The sequence below is a fragment of the Seriola dumerili genome, unplaced genomic scaffold, assembly GCF_002260705.1.
Source record: "Seriola dumerili isolate Sdu_G_001 unplaced genomic scaffold, Sdu_1.0 BDQW01000044.1, whole genome shotgun sequence".
Lineage (NCBI taxonomy): Eukaryota > Metazoa > Chordata > Actinopteri > Carangiformes > Carangidae > Seriola > Seriola dumerili.
This window is the reverse complement of record NW_019174299.1, coordinates 513943-535498: the sequence shown is the minus strand read 5'-3', so window position 1 is coordinate 535498 and position 21556 is coordinate 513943. Positions and strand designations below refer to the sequence as shown.

The 21556-nt window shown below is 40.3% G+C and overlaps 3 protein-coding genes across 3 annotated transcripts; all 3 read right to left on the bottom strand.

The window, feature by feature from the left end:
* Positions 1–34: 34 nt before the first annotated feature.
* Positions 35–1153, bottom strand: LOC111217534 (complement C1q-like protein 2). Its single transcript, XM_022739448.1, has 3 exons — positions 882–1153; positions 643–777; positions 35–543 (listed from the first exon to the last, which is right to left on the bottom strand). The coding sequence occupies exons 1-3, from the start codon at positions 1105–1107 to the stop codon at positions 257–259; spliced, it is 648 nt and encodes a 215-aa protein (XP_022595169.1). The 5' UTR covers positions 1108–1153; the 3' UTR covers positions 35–256.
* A 101-nt stretch (positions 1154–1254) lies between these two features.
* LOC111217533 (coenzyme Q-binding protein COQ10 homolog, mitochondrial-like) lies at positions 1255–5264 on the bottom strand. The gene is made up of 5 exons (XM_022739447.1): positions 5049–5264; positions 4598–4750; positions 3932–4124; positions 3205–3306; positions 1255–2496 (listed from the first exon to the last, which is right to left on the bottom strand). The coding sequence occupies exons 1-5, from the start codon at positions 5150–5152 to the stop codon at positions 2347–2349; spliced, it is 702 nt and encodes a 233-aa protein (XP_022595168.1). The 5' UTR covers positions 5153–5264; the 3' UTR covers positions 1255–2346.
* Positions 5265–7022: 1758 nt separating this feature from the next.
* Positions 7023–10336, bottom strand: hsd17b1 (hydroxysteroid 17-beta dehydrogenase 1). Its single transcript, XM_022739590.1, has 6 exons — positions 10176–10336; positions 9333–9494; positions 9075–9254; positions 8815–8908; positions 8509–8692; positions 7023–7755 (listed from the first exon to the last, which is right to left on the bottom strand). Exons 1-6 carry the CDS (start codon positions 10270–10272, stop codon positions 7600–7602), a joined length of 873 nt encoding a protein of 290 aa, XP_022595311.1. The 5' UTR covers positions 10273–10336; the 3' UTR covers positions 7023–7599.
* Positions 10337–21556: the final 11220 nt, after the last annotated feature.

Sequence of the window (21556 nt, the reverse complement as noted above, 5' to 3'; positions counted from 1 at the left end):
AAAAACTCACAGGCACCAAATGGAATTAAGAAGATTGAAACTTGATATTTATTTGATACCCAGACGTGACTAATACAGTAACCCATCTCAAAAAATGAACCTCTCCAAATTTGCTGTTTGTTCAGCTAAATACATACAAAGCAGATGGTGTCACAGATTCCACTTTCCGGGCTACCACTCAGCAGTATGAACAGAGATATTTCCTCTACAGTAAAACCATGAAGAGCCATGCAGACCTGAAATCACGTTGTTTAAATTACACAGTGAAGAGCAGAAAACCACTGAAGGTGTTGTAGTTCATGCTATCATCATAGACAATCCTGTTTGCCTGGAGCTCTACATACACGTTATCTCCCAGCTCGAGGGGGATGACCACAGCATTGCTGCCCATGTCGTTGATGTCAGAACCTGAGGTGTCCCAGACAGAGACCAGCCGTTGACCGTTCTTCATGAGGCTTACAACAGAGTTGGGAACAGGACTTAAGTTGTTGAACATTGAGAATCGAAAGAAGTACATTCCTTTGACCATTGCTGTGAAAATGCCTGCCAAAATAAGGGGAATAAAAAGATGATTTAAATTTCATGGGTTCTTCACTCATTTGGGTTCTCTCTCTCTCTCTCTCTCCCCCTGAAATACACTACCTGTTGAAGGATTGTAGCAACTGCCAGTGTTTGAGAAGACCCTCTTGTACTGCAGAGCGATAGCAGTATTGAAAGGTCCAATGTCTCCAGAGCCAGAATCCCTGAGAGCTACAGAAAAGGCCACCTGAGGTGTGCCTGAGAACATAAAAATTACCACAAACACACGAGAGGTAAGAATATTTACACGGAGGAATTACATCCCATTATTGTGTTCAATAAAAACATTTGTTCTATGTCACCTCTAGTATGGCTCCGCAGCTCCAGGACTTCTTTTTCAGTGTTTTGCAACTTGGCCTCCAGGAGTGTTATTTTTTCTGCCATGTTTGTGATTTTCTCTTCCACTGCTCCCAGGTGGGTTATGGAAGTGAGGGAATAGATTTCACAGCAGCTGGATTTGTTTTCATTAACCTGAACGTCACATAGACTGCAGCTGAGCGCAACAAACAGGACTGCAATCTTCTTCATCCTTGTGGTTGTGAATCTCAGTCTCCGTACAGTCTTTCTCTGCTCCCACTCCCCTTTTATACTCTATCTGAGCTTCTGCAAAACCAGGAATTCCAGTTTAGGGAAATAACCATGCTCCTCCCTCTTTATTGATGTCTTAGTTGGTGGGAAAACTCACATATTTCCAAACAACAAACCAGTGTGTTTCAGAGATTTCTGCAACAACACCACTGGGCCGGACTTGATTCGTATTTTCAGGCACATTTACCAGGATTCCAGACATGAGGAGCACTTTTGCTCCTCCAGTAAATTTTTTCTGCTTCTTATGGGGAAGCAGAAAAGCAAACCAGCAGCAACTTTGTGGCAAAGGCAATTGATTTTGTACTTGTAGTTTGTATTCTGTGCTGCTAAAATGGTCAAGCACAAGCAAAATCACCCCATTTCCTTTTAGAGGTTTCTCAACATGTAACAGACCATGACGTACATTAATTGCTGTAAATAAAAATAAAGAAAACTGTGTTAACCTCTAAACACACAAGACATTGATCAATAAATAGGTCTAATGATTTTTCAACATCTTTTGAGGGTGATTGTAATTCAGCTGAAAAGAAAATTTTAAAACTGGACTAAATGTAGTTTAAATGAAGTTTTTGAATATAGGCTGCATATAGCCACAGCATTTCAGTTTTAACAGGGACCTGGTTAGGAAGGAAGTATTGACTGTAGCCTCAGGTCAGTGGTACTTTGCTTATACAACTGGTCCTGAAAGCACATGCTTTTTTTCCCACACCTTTGGCCAGACATAACAAGGAGTAAGCAGTTTCAGATGAAATGCTTGGACACATGTTTACCACACAACAAGAGCTTTTTAATTTCCACTGACGGAAATAATGCCAGACAGGAAAAAGCTCTGAACCCTTTTAGATGTTTCAGCACTGAGCAGCAGTCACTTGACTGTACATTATCCCAGAATTAAAAAAAAAAACAAAATGATAATTGAAAACAATGCATTTATTCCTAACTGTAAAATAAATATATAAGTACAAGAAAATAAATAAATTAGTTTGTGGCTTATAAATAAATAGTTTTAAGTATATTTCCTGTGCATGTCAACTCAAGAATAGGATATGAGTCAGTGCAAAAAGAATCTGAAAAGATCCTGTCTCCTGTGTAAAACAAGTGTTGACTGTAGGTATGAGCAGCAGGCTGGCAGGGTTTGTTTAAAGGTCCGAGTGGATGTGGATAGAGGGTAGGGTTGCCTCATGTAGACCGCCTCCTCAGTGACACCTGCTGGTTCCTGTAAAGTGTTGCCGCCCGTGACTCAAAGGCACTGACCATCTGCTTCACCACTTCGTCAAAGAACACGCTGGCCAGCTGAGAGTGCAGAATGGACTTGAACTCAAATGACACCTGTAGGGGATACAGGAGGGGGAAAAATATGTTACCTTACTGTTTAATAGACTCTTTGTTAATTCACCTATGAGTTAAATTGATTGCTTGCAAGTATCTAGACACATCACTGTCAGTTCTCTGGTTGTTGTCTGAGGTGAAAATCACAACACAAAACATCTTTGTCTGATTTAAAAGTTGTTTTTTAACAGTCAGACTTTACTTTCTTTAAATGTTCACTGATAATCATTCCCACAGCATCCTTTATTTAACGTGTTCCATTGAAATCTAACTACTTCCTGGCTGACCCTGAGGTAATCTGAGCCAACATTAGGGTTTAACTCCTGTCAGCGGCTCTTTAACACTGTTCCCTGCCCTGACAGCTATTTCAGCCCTCCAGGAACACCAGCATGCTACTCAAGGCTAAATTTAGAGCATAATGAGATTTTACTCAACACTTCCTTTCAGTTGGTAATCCACTCACAACAGTACAGAAGCGAAGACTTGGAATTAGTCTGTCCTTAAACATGTAACCTGATTTGGGTTGTTCATTTCATGGATTTGCTGTCACTGTTTTCTTCCCAGCCATTCTTTACATTATTCTACTTTTCCCCTTGTCTCAATATCTCCGACTACTGTGGGTGCTGCAAAGACCTGATGTCCTTGTGGCTCTCAGGGTCAGATATTAATTTAATCATAATATCACATAATACAATCTTATACACTTACATAGAAATCCACTTTGCATGAGTCTGGTAGGTCTTTGGCTCCAGGGGCAAACCTCCATGTTGTTTCAAGGTGGCTGAATAGGGATCCATCAGTGCACACAGCCTGTTTCAAAACAAATGAACATTTACTTATCATTGATTGCTAAAAGGCAATGAGCATACCCTGTCTCAAAGTCCAGACAAAGCGGTTTTCATCTCTCTGCTCTCTGGAGGAGCCCAGAATCAAGAATCAAGACATCTGTTGTTGAAAACTGACATTATATCTACAATCCTGTGCATGATGCAAAGATAAGAAGAAATACACATTTGTAACGTGAAATAGGATGGTATGGCGGGACCAATAGGAAGCCACTGCAGCTGAGAGATGTAAATGTGAAAGCTGCACTTCCCCTAATGCCTGCTCATGCTGGTCCAGAGAAAACTTCCACTGCATTGATGTCACTTTTCTATTCAACACAAATTACAGCTACTTTTTCTTAAGCATTTTCACAAATTTCACTTTCACTTCCCAGCTGTGATTTGCAGAATTATGGGAAGTAATTCACGTAAATCCAGGTGCCAAAAATGGCACAAACATTGGGAAGAGAAGAGACTTTGCAGCACGAGGGGGCTGCTCACTGTTCAAAAATGTGAAAACCTAAAGCCTTAAATGTAGATTTTTTGTGTTTGAGGAAATAAGAATGTATTTGTAATGATTATTTTCTGGATCTACCAGGACCAGGACTTACTCTGACTTGATGGTTTGGGACAACTGTGACCTCAGAGGTGTAGCGCTCCACGATGGGGGGAAAACCTATTTCGAGCTCCGCCCGGACATCACCATTTTGTCCCTTCGCCACCCGAGACTTCTTGCACCAGGGAACAAAGTGGTGGTACTGGTCCACACTGGCCACCACCTTGTACATCTGCTCTGGAGTATACCTGAGCACACAATGACAAGCAGACAAAGGCACATCCAATGAGATGATGTTGCTACGGTGATATAGAGTTGTGAGTTTAATTCTTAAAGTTGTTTTTCATTTCTATTTAATGCTCAGTTTTGCGTATTCTGGTACCATTTTTAAGGTTTATCTTTACATGTTTTTTTGTTTAATATTTATCAAAGCTCTATTTTCAGTGTTTTTTATTAATATATAATGCTCTCAACTGGGGCTGCAACTAGAAATTGTTTTCATTAAAATGAATCTTAAAAAAATTCTCAATTAATTGATTAATCATTCTGTCTATAAATCCTAAGGATAGTAATAGTAATAGTGAAAAATGATATTCATCATTTCCCAGAGCCCAAGGCTATGTCTTCAAATTGCTCAGTTTGTCAAACTAAATTCTTTTTTTAGTGAGTTACTGTTTTCTTGTTCTAGTTGTTTTATCACATATTACATCAGGGCACTCACCCTAATGTCCGGCACTCGGTGTACTCCATCCTGCGGGAGCTGATAGGAAGAGCCAGGTTGATGAAGCTGCGGCTGGGGATGCAGATGGAGGTGGCGGGGCTGATGGGCAGGCTGCTCCTCCTCACTGCCAGGGCCCCACAGGATCCCAAGTGTCTGAGGGGGGAGGAAGTTGTATGCATGAGAAGACATTGATGAATTGTGCCCTGGTTCACTTAGGAGGACCTGTACCAGCCACCAGACTGATCAGTTCAGCATTTTCCTGTGCATTCAGTCTATGAGCTTACCTCGTATGTAATTTATGTTAAGTGTGTAAGTGTTGCACCTTTCTCAAAACACTGTGTTGAGTCTACCATTCTGAGTAATAAAATAACTCAATTTAAAGAATATGAATTTAACTTAGCATTCCGTCTACCTGTACACATCTCTGCGGGAAAGTCCTAATGTGACTCACCTGAAATTTGCTCCTTTAGTGTTTCCTCGCACAACTTTCGAGGAGTGGACTTCAGACATGTCCAGCAGCGCTTTGAAGAGAAGAGGTGTCGTTTTGTTCGCCATTGTGAAGTTTACACACACACAAAAAAAGCTAATACGAGTTCTTTAGAGAGACGACTGTGTTTTTAACCGCAGCAGCAACAACAGCAACTCAACGTTGTTCAGACTGAACAAATCGCTGCACTTGACCATTAAGGACAGTAGTGACGTAACGGGAGGCGCTATTGGCTCTGGCCAATCAGGGAGAAAGGTCGAAAAAGTTTAAAAGTTGAGATTAACCAGTAATAGGTGAACACGTGATTCAGGACTTATATGAGTCATGCACTGACTTTATTAAATGGTTCACTCTTGCCATCCAGATATTAATGAAAAGAAAATACACATTTGTTTCCTCATGTGAAGTGGACACACACAGTATTGAAGTACATGTTTGACAGTTGGGTACACAGGGTTTGAGATGTTTCTGTGAACAAACCAAAGTCTACATGATAGTGTGTGGCTGAGGTAGTGAGCGATGAGTCCAGCAAGCACACGCTATGCACATGATCAACCTGGACTTTGGTGCCACACTGGAATGAAAGTCATCACATGCACAGAAAAAATTTACTGTAGCAATGTTCAATGGAGGATCACCTATCTGAAACACTTTAAAGCATAGACTGATAGTAGGAGAGAGGTTTAGGAAAACTAAGTTTCATATTAGTATGTTTTACAACAGCTTTTACTTAACTCTCATTATATTGATCTGCATAATACTACAGGCTCTAAGAGGCTGACACCTCTAATTGCTGCTGTACTAGTGGCTGTGTGGTAACACAGTAAGAACTGGAAGTGCAGGATCCATTTCAGGATCTTCAGACTGGAATTAGGGCACTTGTTCATGGGGGATTTTAGAACCTCAGTTAATCCTATCAAAGATTGGCCGCAAGCGTAACACGTCGATGTGCAGACAAGATAACCTGTCTCAGGTTGTAAGAGAACATACTCGAGGGCTTAACAGCCCAGCCAAAAGTTACACAGCTACTGTTCCAGCTGGCGCTCGATCAAGCTTTGATCCTTAAACTTTGAACAGATCAGTGATTCAGTGGAAAGCCTAACTGAAGCTGGTTAAAATCCTCCTTACAACTTACTTACAACAATTCAGAAAGTTTTAAAAGACATTTCCTAATGGTCCATAGACTTTAAATGACCTCTTTTAGATTTCTAATGAAAAGGAAGGCTAGTAGAGGTCATTCTAAATTGCATACATCTTGAATTGCAGTGTTTCTATTAGATTTTTTTGTTTGTTTATGCTTATTTGTCTTTGTGGGATATTCACTAAATTCACTTAACTATCCTACACGTTTGATGAAGTCACTCTATTGATGTCACTGGTTTGTGAGGACGTCAAAGTCTACGTTTCTAGCTCACTTGCTTTTTAACAGATGTATTAATCATTGACAGGTCTTCATCCAAGCGATCAATGAACGTAATTGTATGTGTAGATTTAAAATATGTCTCCCAGTGTACAAAATATCACTTTTGATGACTTTTCTAAAAAAACCTGTCTGACAAAGACCCATAAGGATTCCTTTCAAAGATTAAAAATACATATCAAGACATATTGAAATCTAATCACCTTAGAATAAATGAGGCCATCTCTCTTTTTTGTTCCAGTATGTACAAAGGACCAGAGAACACAGAGAGAATCAATTTCTAGGTGAGAGGGCACTTTCAAACTAGACCAGCTGTTTGAAGGTTGCTAAAAAAAAAGGGTTTGCTCTGTTTCAATCACATACTGCATTTCCTGATTATTATGTAGTTTCATAAATTTTTGACATACAATAAATACTTGTGACATATACCTTGTGAGACCTACCTTGACTATTTAATATTCAGAGAAAGTTAAGTCACAGGGGCGACAACAACATGAACACCTGCACAGTACAATCTGCAAGTTTAGTTCATTTGAAGCATTTTATTCATTCATGACTATATGGGAAATTTAAGATAAGAGGTAAAGCCAACAACAGAAAAGAAAGACAACTTTCAGTATCATTCATTCATACAAAAATCAAGCACATTGCTTTCAATGCTTTTGGGAGTTTGCTTAAAATGGCCAATTATAATTTACATAAGTAAATTCTTGTGAGTGTTTTCACTTAACAATGTGTCCAGAAACATCCCAAGGAAAATATGCCCCCCAGTGTGAGTGTGAGAGCACTATCAAATGTCTGGAATGCTGAAGCTGCTGTATTACTCAAAATATAAAACATAATCTCCATTTTTATCCTTTTTTTTAATAAGGAATATAACTTTTCATAAGTGACATACAAAACATAGAAGTGTTGAGTTACACCCTTGTGTGAACTCACTGCCCTTTCCAGTTGAGCAACAACAGTCAATCAGAGGGCATCAACTTTATCCCAGAAATCTAAACTAAAACAGCTAAATATCAACATCTACACATAAAATAAAGGAAGAGCAAGAGTGGAGGAAGTGCATGAAGTGGAGCTTTGCATGCATAGCAGTTATTGTTCCTCAACTGAGAAGATTATTTTGCTCATAGCACGGATGCACTGTGAGCCATCTGGCTCTGTTATCTTCAATTGGGTCAGAGGTGGAACACCACCACTGGTGAAATATCTGAACGTGGGGCTGGGGGACTGGATGGCATCTAGAAATACCTTGCACACAAAAACAAACAAAACAGTGAGATGTAGAGCTGTTCTCATATTGACACTGAATTTTACATATTTGTTGTGATAAACCTGTTCTACATATACTGTATATCTATATTCTTAGCCTTCAACTGAAGTAAAAGTAACAGTACAAAAATTTATAACTACAAAAGTCCATTATTCAAAAAAAAATTCAAGTAAATATTTACATAAACATTAACATAAAATATGAAAGTATTTGCAGAAAAAAATTAAGTAAGCATTTCAAGTATAGAAAGTAAAAGTACTTAATACACAGAATAGCTCCCGTTGGTGATTTATTCTTACATTATTAAATGATTATTATTAATGCATTTAAATGATGTATTTTAATGTTATAGCTGGATGAAGTGGATTATATATGTGTATATCAGTATATATATTAGCATATATAGATATATATAGATATATAGATATATATTTATATATATCTATATATACTAATATATACTAATTAATAAAATCTTGAACTACAACTAACTATACTATCAACATCTTTTCCAGCCCATCAATTGATTTAGAATACAGATTTTGTTTTTAATCTATGGATTTTTTTTATTTATTGAAAACAAAAAGTCAAACGCTATAGATACAGGATTATGTGCCAGCCTGCAGACAAAACTGTGCATAAGTAGCTAAAACTGCATTTCAGAAATTAACTGTTCTTCATCAATACATTTTACTAATGCAGTTATGACCTGCTGTAATCGTTCAACATACCTTTACAATGTCCTCAGTGTCCTGTGCTGCGTTTTGGAAAACAGAGTCACAGTGCTGCAGGTATTTTTCATAGAGGCTGACTGTCTTGGTATCAACCTGTTGGAGAGAAGTATTCCCAAGCTCTGCCTTCTGCATGTTGACCAGGAAGTCTGTGTTGACTGGACCACACTCAATGAGACTGACACTGCAGGATGAAGGATGAGGTCAATAATCTCTCCTTGTCATCAATAATAACTGTTCAAAAACTATATACACTCAACAGTCTCTAAACTCAGGGTGCAAGATGCAGCGAACTTTAAAACTCACTGGATATTGAAGTTTTGCAGGAGGACGGCCAAACTCTCACATGCTCCCTCTATTGCAAATTTACTGGCACAGTACACCTCATTAAAAGGGAGACCTGTGAGAGTGCATTAAGCATCAAGATGGGTTATTTTGGCAATGTCATGCATGGCATCAAGTCTTAACTTGGTTTGTTTACATGATTTCTATCAAATCATTACAGAAACTGCACACGTGGAACTCTGTTGACATTCAGTGACTCCTCAACCATTTGCTTGTCTCACCGTGAAGCCCTTCGGTGCTGCCCGTGACCAGAATGCGGCCCTGGCTCTGAGCCTTCATCTCTGGTAGGAAAGCCTGGATGGTCTGGATGGTACCTAAGATGTTGACCTCCAAAATTTGCCTCATCGAGTCCGAGGACTGCAGCTCCAGGGGCCCCATCAAACCCACACCAGCATTACACACTGTAAGTAGTAAGGATAAAGCTCATTAACACACACAAATTGCAATCCTAATCACAACACACAGACACTATGTCATACCCAGAATGTCCAGTCGTTTCTCCACAACCCTGTCCCTCGCATCCAGAATTGACTGCCGGTCCGTCACATCCATTTGGAGAATGTCCAAGGTGTCTTTGTGCAGGCCTTTCACACACTCTAAAAGGCGCTCTTTCTTGGCCAGGTTCCTCATTGTGGCATAGACTACAGAACCAATCAACAGAATCAATCATGTCAACACGGAAGAGAATCTCAAAGGAATGTTTCCAACATCATGTGGACTCCATGCATGCACAAAGAACTGAAGCTATTTTGAGAGCAAAGAAAGGCTCTACCCAGTGTTGTGGAAACCTTACAAAAGGTAAAGACTCAGGCCTGTCTTTGTGGTTTTAATTCAACTTAGCATATGCAAATGGGCTGAGTACAGAGATCAATGGTCCCCACAAAGTCTGAAATGAGAACAATCCCAGTCTTTTCTACTATGGTAAACATGGGAGTATCCTCCTCTAGCTGAGAGTTGGGAGTATCCGGCATCTAGCTATAAATTCTCAGGAGACAAAACCTGAATGCAGATGAAGAACTACTCCTTTACCTTGAACTACAAAGAGGTTAAAATTAGGTTACATGAGAGCACACATATGATGGATAAAATTTTTCCCATTACAATAAGAAGACAACTTACAAATACAATCACACTAAGATATTCCATAACACTCAGTATTGGTATGGAGTTCCTAATAAAGTGCTTCATGAGTGTATGGCACAATATTACATACTATAGAGTGTCTCAGTGTGGTTTAAAGGTCCTTAACATCAACCCAGTGCAAGCTCTCTTGGAAATACATAAAAAAAACACCATGGTGGGTAGATGTCAGCTCCTGTTACCTTTGAATGTTTTTTCAGGGTCAGATGCCAGACGGACAGCCAGGCTGAGACCGATTCCCGAGGAGCAGCCTGTGATCAGCACCACCTTCTTGTCCATGGAGCCCGACTCACCAATACTCTGCTTCAGTAGAGAGCAGCAGGAGCAAAGTGAGGAAGACACCTTTGAATTGGGCCAGATAATGGGATGGGTTGGGGGCATGTGAAAATCTGTCTGTTATCAGCCAGATGGTCTCCTCCCGTTTTTCTCATGACCTTGTATAGTTTGATTTTTTTTTTTAATCTATGTATGTGTGGGAAACATTGTGTGCATGCACCACTGACATGAGCAGCAGGTGGCAACAAAACATCAAGATACCAGGCCTGTACTCGGTCATGAATAAAGCCATACTGACCTCTGAGTGCTCCACTGATAACATCCAGAGAGTGAGGCTGAGAGCGGCCACCAAGAAGCACAGTTAAAGGGATTGAGGAGGGAAATCACTATGTTGCTCACAAACAATTTCTGATTTGAAGACCTTTTCACAGGCTTGAGTTGAGTGAAAATATTTCAGGCAACAGAGGCTCAGAACAGTTGACAGCAATGAGTTTTCAATTGCATGTCACAGCCTTTATTTGCTTTATTTGATGAAAGCTCTGATAAAGCTGCTAAGTGGGCAAACTGTGTTAAAATAGAGTCTTTGAGACAGGAGAGAAAGGGCGGGGAGGTCAATGGTTTCAAGATGAGGAGACTCAAGGGCTAAACTAAGATCTGTTTCAGTATCTAAATGAATCTTAATAGGTCTTGTCAACTGCAATCACAGGGTTTTAGGATTTAGACATTTCAAACAAAGGCATTGCAAATCTGCAAATCTGCAAATCAAATGTAGTTGTACAGAATGGGAACTAAGAGGAAACTTGGCCCATTGTAAAGAGATTCCAACCAAAGCCCAGGTCCAGAAGTGTCTATTATGCAGTTCAAGTAATCCATCATTCAAGTTCATAGGAGCAACTGGAAAATTTGTGGTGCAATTACAGGGCACTAACATCATGTGCATGTGAGTGAGATTTCACTAGGTGGCGCCAAAGCCTCAGGTACAGTTGGCTTTTCTTTTGACCACAGCTTAGTCTTTTGTTCTTTGGTACAGATGTCTTAGAATTTGTGTAAAAGTAGTAATCATGAACATAGCATCTTAGTATTATGAGCTGTCAAAAAATACTTGACACTCTGCTGGGCTTGGATGAATTATTGTGTAAAAGAAATGTTAACCATTCTCAGGTAATTCTGTGCTTTCTCTGTTAAGATGCTTCTTGCATGAAACTTCAGCTCAGCTTCAATTTAAAGCCAATGTTTATGTGGTGAACATGCCTCATAAACAGTAAATCCTCTCCCGTTGCCTTGTTGTCATCTTGTTTCTGCATTTAACTGGTTACCATCCCATGTGCACTACAGCTAAGATTCTGACCATTAAAAAAAAACACTTGCATCTTTATGCGTTTCAGAGGCCTGATTTGAAAGAATTTGTTCTGCAGATGGAAGCAAACCAAGTAGGAATTTCCTGCCATTTTGTTGCATTCCTCCCCTTGAGATGGCATCAGCTTGGCTGGGCTCCCAGAGTCTGTGGGACAGATAACAGCAGGCCTTGAACCTCTTTCAAATATCTACAACTCCCAAGCATTGTTACAAATCTTGAACTTACTTGACCTAAGATGTTGCCAAGTTTTCAGTGTTTTATGGCATAGAGTGTTTCGTTCATTTTATTCTATATTGAGCTTTCTGTCTCTAAATTCCTCTTTCTTACCTGTACAAAGTAAAAACATCTGTCGGGCTGCACTTCATCTATTCATTTTCTCTGAGTCTGTCCTGACAGCATGGTCTAGTCTATGGTTCCATGGTCTTGTGCGCTTGGGCTGCTTTCTGCTACAGGTGGCCTTCCTTGTGCCTGTGGCCCAGTAATTAGCAAGTGAAGGTCGAGTGGAGGTGCACAGTGGTCTGGAAAAGCCTTTAAAACACCTCCTGAGCAAGCTTGGCCCACAGCACTGAGTGTAAACAGACTTTATGAAGACCTTACAGCTGCTCAGGGGAAAGAGCAAGGACATCCCACGTGCACAGCTGTGTGTCTTTGTGGCATTTCTGGGGAGAAAAGTAAAGTGTTTGTTGGAACTGGTGGAGGCAGCAGGCCAGCCTCGTGCTCAAGGGGGAAATGCATGAGATGGAGCAGTCATGGATTCTGCTCTGTGACAGCAGTGCAAACAATGAAAAGGGTATCTGCTACTGCTTCAGGAGGAAAAAAGCATGAGAGCTTTCTGGTGTGAGTCTGTTCATGTGCTCACCCTGTGGAGGACCAGACCAAGTGAGTCACATTGTGCTGTGCTATTCCAGGACAGACACATGTAATAAGTGCATGGCGTAGACACAATGCAAGGTTTGTAATAACACTGAAGAAGCAGATGTACTCGACAGGATGTCCCATGTGAGACTGATGAGCAGAAGTGAAACAGCTGAAGTCGTGTTGTGGTAGATATGATGAGCCTGAAATGTCACGCTATACCTGGCAACAAAGTTATATGAGGTTAATTTTACTGGAGGCATTTCAACTGAACTGAATTATGTCAGATCTTACATTTATCGGAGATGTTTGCCTGAGTCAGTTTAATGGGCTTTTGAATCTGGTAAACTCAAACTTGTTGCTCATCTAAAAAAAAAAAAGAGAGTATAATAACAAGATACTCTACATAACTTAGCAAGGCTGCTTTCTTTGGCAGATACAAGGGATTGTGGAGTAGCTCAGTCATACGTATTTACATACTGAGTTACAACTGGCATGCATGAAAAATAGTTACCAAACAAGTTAAAATACGTTAGTTAGCTAAAAGTAATGGATATATCATTGAAATAGTTAGTAGTTTAGTTAAAATAACAGATAGATGGTTGGAAGTAGTTAGCTAATGCTAAAATAAATTTATAAATGGTTGAAATAGTTAGCTAATGCTAAAATGTTAAAAATAATGGATATGGTAGTAAGTGTAATGGACTGGTTGAAGCAAATTATGGATAAATGGGTAGCTAAAAGTAATGAATAAATGGTTGAAATAGCTATTTGGTTGAAACACCCAGCTTCTGCCACGCCAAGTGGCATATATGGAGCCTTAACCAGCCAAAGACATTCTCATATCATTGATAGTTAAATAATGTTCAACTTAACATATTTGGGACATGACTCTGATGTCGATGAAAGGATACTGGATGGCTGTGGGGGTATGTCTGGCAAAAGTTTGGAAACCACCTGATCACTCACATTATGAAATGATACACCAAATCTTTCATTTTTCATACATCTATTGGACAAGTAACCCAATTTTGAGATCCCGTGACTGTGTGTTAAGCAGGTCACATTATCCTTTGTCATTTTGTTCAGTGAAACCACTCTTGCCAATTTCTAAAGTCACACAATAAATGCTGATGAATGCTACAATAACAATAAGACTAGTGTCTCTTAGAAGACAGAAATTTGACATAAACTTAATATTTTTACTGGTGTTTTTGTCTCATGTTGTCCCCATGCCAATTGGTTCATGTTACTGCAGATTTCTCATCTGATATCAAATTGATTCCCCTCTACCTGTCTGAGAGGTTGTGTTTCACTTTGTAAAACCACTGTTTGACTGCTCTGGTCTAGACTTGATGGATTTTGTGATTATGACTATGTGTCTGCATCTGATGAGGTAGAGTTACTGTCTGTGACCTTTTTCTGCCTCTCTTCTCATCACGCAGTAGATACATTTAATCCATATCCCTTTCCTCAGCTATGGCTGTAATAATTCATGCAAGTCTGTAGTCTCTCAACTCTTCTACTTACAAAATGATTTGCCTGGAGACATGTTATTTCTGGTGTCTTCCCAGAATTTTTTCTTTTTCACTATTATATGTATGCATATCTGCTACGTAAATTTCCAAAGTAAACTGTCAATGTTTGAGAGAGGTTTTGTGCTGATGTGTGTTGCCATTAGACACAGGACTCTTATATTAAATGTTGCAGGGATATATGGTAAGGAGAAAGTATCCCCTGTTCTGTGAAACCCATCCAGCATACAGGACAACTGGGACTGGAGTGTGAGATTGAAAGAATTCCCTCCTCTGAGAATCTAATCCAGAATGATAAAAACCCAAACCAAAGAGCTATAACTTTATGTGTTTGATTATAAACCACCTACCGATGAGAGATGTGGCTCTGACAAATCGTTCTTTTGTGACAACCATGGATTGTATATGGCAGGTTTACTTCAATAAAGTGTAAAGAGAGAGCCTGAGAAATGCACAGTGTATCTTTCACAAGGTAACATAGAGGGACTAGGGCTTGCTTCTCTCTGGTAAAATCATCATGGCTGAAACAGGAGAAGATGTGTGGAAAGTATGAATGGTTCTGAACAGCCATACAGTGTACAGAGGCAGAATCAGCACATTTTCAATTTCTGATCTACAAAATAGAATTCCTTGAAACCACCAAGCATCATAGCTGAAAGATTCATTCCTACATTAAAAAAAAATTAGAACTGCACTTACATGCAAGTTTTATTCTTAGGGAAGAGAGAAATGGTGCAATCTGTCTGAAAGCATTATTAAGTCTGTGATTCATCTGTGCAAAGTCAGGACAGAGAGACACAAATATATAGTCATCAATATTTCAAAGTGCAATAACATTACAATATTGCTGTGGGCACAAGGGAGGGGTCTGGCCAAACATCTATTGCAGAGCAAAGTCACACAGGTCCTGTCATGGGAGGGGATTAGTGCATCATATTTTATACATGTATATTTTCCCAGAGCTTTTGATATACAGTATGAGGTTGTGCAGGGTTTATAGCATTCTGCTGGATGTGAGGCTTTACGTCAGCTGTAACCCTGAGGGCCACTGCCTGACCTGCCGGTTTAGCATTCCTCAGGACCCGTTTGTATACAAAACCTCAGAGCTCCAGGAAATGGCAGGGATTGTGTCATGGGAAATGTCCCCTCTGTTTTGAATCCACCGCTCAAGGCATTCTTTCTCGCTGTTATACTGGGGGAACGTCCTGTCCCTGTTCCTATCTGGGCCTTCAGGCACTCAAGTCTGTCAGGGGACTAGACCTGACCTGTATTTAGCTCAGAGCGTTGATATCTTAGTCATAACTTAAGCTGGAGGTCAAAGGAGGGCAATTTCAATGTCTGTACACAGCTCCTGCAGCTGCACCATCATGGGTACCTTTGTTTGTTCGACAGGCACAAACATATCTGAACTTTGTATCGGAGGCTTGTTCTGTTGCGAGATATAGCTCATTAGATAACATACACAAGAACATTTTGACTGTCTGAGTGCAGATCTCATCAGTAGAGGTTTGCTGGGTCAAATCCATGGTGTGGCTGGGACACAACAGTTGGAGACAGCAGACTATTGTACATTATATTCCTTAAATATTCAGTGGATGGGACGTCGAGTGGCATAGTGGTCTAAGCAGGCGCCCCATGTGTAGAGGCTACAGTCCTCGCTGCAGTTGGCCCTGGTTCGAGTCCCGCATCGGACGGCCTTTGCTGTGTGTCATTCCCCCTCTCTCTACCTCCCCATTTCCTGTCTCTCTACTGTACTATCAAATAAAGGCATAAAAAAGCCCAAAAAATATACTTAAAAAAAAGTATTCGGTTGATGTATTGAGACTGTCCAGTAGCACACACTCCAATGTTTTATCTTTTGTTTCTTGGCTCTCTCTCTTTTAGCTCCAGGTGCAGAATGCCAGGCACTCCATGCATCAGTGCCTCACCTGTGATGTGGTGAAATCAAGTGATGGGTTGTGTGTTGGGGCACACCAAGTGACTCAGCCACTCTGGTATGTACCCAATTTCGCGTAAAAAAGACTTCTCGGCAGTAAATGCAGTCATGCTTTAGCACTACCTCTCTCTCTTTGCACAGTTCTCATGTTAACAGGTATATTTTTGCCCTTACAGTTAGCACTTCCTTTCTCTTTCTTCCTCTTTCTGTCTATGCCCCAAAGTCCCTGCCTTTCTCTCTCTCTTTGGTCTGAATCATATCTAAATAATGCTTCTCCATGTGCATTCTTGCCTTCCCGCAGACACTGATGAAATCAGCGGCGCACTCCACCCACCACCTGGTTACCTGGATACCCTCTGTTTACAGCTGGGTTTGGACACACTGTAACTAAGTGTGTTGATGTAACACGATGCATTGTGTCAGCATACATGAGAGTAAGGGGTAAGACTTCCTTCTCAGATCTTCCCACACACATGCTGTAAACAACCACCACACATTAAACACCTTTAAAAAAAAAAAAAACACTGCAACATTTTCATTTGCATTTTGCGCTCACACGTGCCACAGCCTCTATTTTTCCGAAGCGCTTTCATCTGTTCACATGTGCAGATGTTTACCAAACCCACTTCCCTTGACTCTCAAATGCATACAGTTGACCCAAAAGGAAAGTAGCATGCTCTGCAGTTAACATATTCAGTCCTCAGACCTGATGATAATGACATCTTGCCCCATTGTTGCTGTTTTCTTTCTTTTTACTCCTGGTCAAAGACACCCCACCTATTTTTCTAGCTTGCATAAGCTTGCTGCAGTGAAACCTTGGCAGTTACTCTGTTAATGACTGTTCCCTTAGAAAATTATGAGAACGCACCCCAGATTGCCAGCCAGTACCAGGGTTGCATAATCACTGCCTCGACTTGCAGTTCGCAAAGAACACACAGTGACACAAAGTTTTACACCTGTGGCATGCAAACCTGCTACATGCTTATCACTGTGAGCTGTATTTTTTTTTCTCCCACGTTCTCTAATTGACGCTTTCGGAGGCTCATATTTCCTCAGCGTCCTTTGTCATCTGCTCTTGGCACAAGCTCAGTATGCCCCGCACTCCCACAGTGGAGAGCTAATCCTTGTTATTACCTCGACAAACACCTGAATGGAGAGAAATGTTGTCCGTCTTCATTTCTAACATGACTGTCTACTTTTTTCAGATACTGTGGTGGTGTTCTCATTGGTTGAGGCCTCAACGGTTTGGTTCATGCTACATGTGAGAGAAAGCTGCAGTGAAACAAAGATAGCCTTGCCCTGCATTAAAAGCTAAAGATAAAACTCCACCTAGTATCTGTCACATACTGTAAATCCACCTGCTTAGAGTATTTGGGTTACATGCTGTATGCGTTGTTTGCTTTTCTTCACTTCCTGCTGTGGTTCCTATCAATTACAATTTACAACAGATGGTGAAAGTAAACTCACTAAGGGAAATTTTTAAGAGGTTTAAAGTGACATTTGAGGTTATTAAAATGCACAGATATCTGTATGTAGCAATATTTCATATAGCAACGCGATACTGTGCATTGGTTAATGTTTCTGTTTTTTAATGTATAAAGGCCAAAAATTTATTCTGGTAACCATGCCAGCAAAGTCTGACAACCACATATATTTTAAACAAAAGTAAGCTTATTATTTCTAATCAGACTGAATATCACACTGATTTTTTTTTTTATAAAGGATTATAGGCAACAATATGCTTATCATTGCCTGGATTGATTTCTCTTCTTTTCTGACTTTGAAGGCTCCTTGTGGTTATCCCATACATTATCTCACCCTGCTGTGTAAAATATGATGCTGTTAATGTGGAAGAGCTAGTAAAAGTCAAAAAGCATAATTGCTCAAAAGAATAGCAAATTAAAGAAGATTAGTATGCCTCTTAAAATCTAACAATACACAGAGAGTTATATATTTGCACAGAGTTTTGATCTTAAATAAACAGTGGATTATGTGAATTCACTTTTTCTACACAGCCTCCCAGTCTGAGCTGAGGATGCATGTGCAAAACATTCCCAAGGACCATCTGGCTCTTATCACCTCTCAACATAATTTCCTTCATAAAAAAAATGACCACGATCGGGAGCCAAGTCCCTTAAGTGTGCTAGGGCTTGCTGTAAATGGTGCTACGTGCTTATCACACATCACTCCATATTTTGTCATTTCAGTGGCCTTTCATTTTTATTGCTAATGCGGTTCAGAGCTTCTCCTGTCTTCCTCCTCTTGTATTAACAGTCCCCCCACGCTCTAATGCTGCTGTCTTTTAAAGTGATTAGAGGGAGAGTTAAAGGCTAAGGTACATTTCGACAGAGATAGAAAGGGTCACTGTGACATGCTGGTGAATTTGTCAGACATCCTTCTGGTAGACAGCATTATATGGTTATGAGATGACAGAACAAAGGTCAGAAGAAAGCTATGGGAAACGTACTGCGCTCAATGGTCCTCCAGGAACTGTAGAAGTCCTCCAACATAAGCAGGTCACTCAACTGTATCTGGGGCGAACACTTTTGCTGACAGTTTATCATACTTAGTAATTATTACATAAGGACTTTTTGGCCTATAATTTAGGTTGAGAAAGCTGACTTCTGTGGAAGCAGCAAATGACGTAGCAGGAGGAGGAGCGGAGCCGAAACACATGATTATTAGCTGCTGGTTATGTAAGATGGTTTTTTTTGTGACTATGCCAAGCCAAGAAATCAAGTAGATTTCTGGGAGTGACAAGAATGACGATCTTCAAGACAGGCATGTTGGGAACGCCACATGGCATTTCGGCCTAATATGGGCATTAAAACTGAGCTGATGGGCCAGTTTGACTCTCAGTAATGCTTCCCTTAGTTTCTGTTCATCAAGCTGGTATGAACTCACCTTCACATTCCTTCCTTGTTTAGGGCTCATTCTTGTGTCTGGATTTGTCTGTCTGACAGTATGGGTGGTACGATTGGCCTTCACGCCCTGATACTTAAAATAAATTGAAGCCGTTCTGCCAATTAATGCTGTTGTTTGATTCTGACTCATGACATATCCATGACCTTTTGTGGAAAGAGTAGGAATCACTTTTCTCATAAGTTACAAGGTTAAAATTCTACCTAATGGCTTTCTCAATGTTGACAGATCACTGCTGTGTCATAGACTGATAATTACTAGTCTTTATTCAAATTTGGGTGTTGCCAGGTTATTGAAAACCCTCCAGCATTTTGATGTACTTTTTAACTTGTTGTTTATTGCATCACAAATGCTCCTTTGTTGCATAATGCATAATGATTACCAACATGTAAAAAGACTCCACATTCAAACTTTCAATTGTATTATCAGCTAAAAGTATTTAAAAGTATATAAAATAAAAGTTCTGCCCCTTCCAAAACGTAGAAGACGGTTGATTATGCATTTGTACTCATTTTTAAAAAAAAATTTCTCTAATCTTTGCTTATATTGTGAAATATTGGATATTTATAAATTTTGTCTGCCGCCGAACATGATTTCTTGCCAGGAGCAGGTGGTGGTGGTTGTTACTTGACAAGAGCTTCGGCACTTGTTGCCTTTACAAGACAAGAGGTTATAATACGCCCTCTGAGCAGCGCTACGTCTTGAGGGGCAGGTTGGAGGCTACAGTGAGTCGCTATCAGAAAGTGGCAAGATGGGCAGATAACTATAGTAGAGTAAAAAAAATATTTCCCTCTGAAATGTTCTAGAGCAGAAGTATGAATTGGCAGAAAATGGAAATGGAAAAAGGCATGATGGCTCATTAGCAGCTGAGTAAAATGTTAAAATAAGTTATCAAGTCTGCAGTTGCAAATAAGACAAAGGAAGTCATGGATGACTAAAACATGAGTCTACTTTAGCTGATCATATCAGGATCTACTTGCACTTACAAACACTGTCTGAGAAAATCATTAGTAGATAAAAAGAGATAAATTTAGCTTTGAATACATGTGCACATTTTAATTTTCTGGGAGTTTACATGCATAAATGCAATGAGGAGACACTCTTCTGAGCCTCATCCATGTGATCTTTGAATCTATTTAATTCATGACTGTCCTGGCTGTCTGAGTCTCACAGTAAACTCCGCCAGATCTTATGACTGATCTGTCTCTGGGGTCTTTGATCAGTGCTTCGGATCATGTACTGCAGTGGACATATGCTGTTCTCCTCGTTAACATTACACTCCAGACAAAGTTGAAGCAACATCAAAGGTGCTGGAAAACTCTAAGATGAGAGAGATGTCAGACTAGATTTAGGGAAGGTTGTTTTTCATAGTAATTGCTGCAAACATGTATATATCATGATATCTGAAATGTTTATACAAAGAACTTCCTTATTTAGATTTAGATTTACATTTTTGTAATGATATCATGTGATATAAAACAGTAGATGATGTCCTGAGGTTGTTTTTCCAGTAAAGCGATAAGTGGACCTGCAGTTTGCAAATAAGTCATCTGACTCAGTGCTGGAGTCTGAGTCTTGCCTCTGGTTTAACAGGGATGTGGCAGCAGATTCCTCTGGCCTGGCCTTGCATCAGCGGGGGGATTCCTCGAGGTCCAGCATCTGGGTGCTGCATGCTTGGCGACCCTACGCATTGCCATCGCGACGCTCACGAGACAAAACAGCTCAGTGGCCTCAGTGGCAGACTGAGTCGCTTCCTGTCCCCCCCCCCCCCAGCTGGAGTGAGGGGTGTGAGAAACATGTTCACTGAGCTCAGAGTTATGACCAGAGAGGCGAATAGTCGCACTGAACCAAATAACCCCATCCCACAGTGATGATGGTCCCCTCTCCAGCAGACACTTCACTCAATAGACGAGGAAGAGAGACAAAGGGGCAATTCAGTGTCTGTCAACACAAGAGGCACTGTCTATAATAAATACAAGGCTATGAATGAAGATAAAGATGAGTAAGATTTGTGACCAAATGTGAAAATCCAACTTCACCAGACAAAACGTGCAAAGATCATGAACCCCACATATACATTATATTCAAATTCCCAGACAAATGACTGGAATTGATTAGGAAGATTGTGTTAAAACCTGACAGATGGTGCTAACCCTTGCTTTTATTTGTGGGGTTTCAGGGTTTAGGATTAGAGGAGGGCCAGTCAGGGGTGGGTGTCCCATCAAAGTGGGGACACGCCCTTAGCATGGCCACAGACATTGGGCTGGAGGGCGGCTAACTCTGAATCTGAATGCCTGCCAGAGTGTTTTATGTTCCCATTCAGTGTGAGGAAGGAGCTACAGACCACTGAAAGATGGACACTCTCCAACTCTTTACATATTATTTAAAGGGCAATTTATTTTACATTTACATCTTCTGTTGCCAGCTGTACATGTGCACTTAAAAAATCCTTCGCCGGGTTGTAAAACAGGAGTGTAAAATGTTCACTTCTGTTAAAAGGCAGAACAAATCCCGTCCTGGGGAAAATTAGATTGTAAGAGAAAAGCATGTTTGGAAATGTTTAATTCATTGCTGGCTTTGAGTCACTTGTCTGATTTGTGATGTGATCGGCTGAAAAGCTGAGGTGGGCAATAAATAAAGCAGTTTTAACACAGAGGCCTAGTGACACGCATGAATAACTGG

Excerpts from the sequence above, each read along its gene's own strand:
- LOC111217534 (XM_022739448.1), bottom strand. The coding sequence starts at position 1,107 with ATGAAGAAGATTGCAGTCCTGTTTGTTGCGCTCAGCTGCAGTCTATGT. Across the intron at positions 778-881 it reads GCTGCGGAGCCATACTAGAG|GCACACCTCAGGTGGCCTTT; the intron begins GTGACATAGAAC and ends TTATGTTCTCAG. Across the intron at positions 544-642 it reads TTGCTACAATCCTTCAACAG|GCATTTTCACAGCAATGGTC; the intron begins GTAGTGTATTTC and ends TTATTTTGGCAG.
- LOC111217533 (XM_022739447.1), bottom strand. The coding sequence starts at position 5,152 with ATGGCGAACAAAACGACACCTCTTCTCTTCAAAGCGCTGCTGGACATG. Across the intron at positions 4,751-5,048 it reads ACTAAAGGAGCAAATTTCAG|ACACTTGGGATCCTGTGGGG; the intron begins GTGAGTCACATT and ends CTCCCCCCTCAG. Across the intron at positions 3,307-3,931 it reads TCCCAAACCATCAAGTCAGA|GCTGTGTGCACTGATGGATC; the intron begins GTAAGTCCTGGT and ends GTTTTGAAACAG.
- hsd17b1 (XM_022739590.1), bottom strand. The coding sequence starts at position 10,272 with ATGGACAAGAAGGTGGTGCTGATCACAGGCTGCTCCTCGGGAATCGGT. Across the intron at positions 9,255-9,332 it reads GAAACGACTGGACATTCTGG|TGTGTAATGCTGGTGTGGGT; the intron begins GTATGACATAGT and ends TACTACTTACAG. Across the intron at positions 8,909-9,074 it reads CAGCACCGAAGGGCTTCACG|GTCTCCCTTTTAATGAGGTG; the intron begins GTGAGACAAGCA and ends GCACTCTCACAG.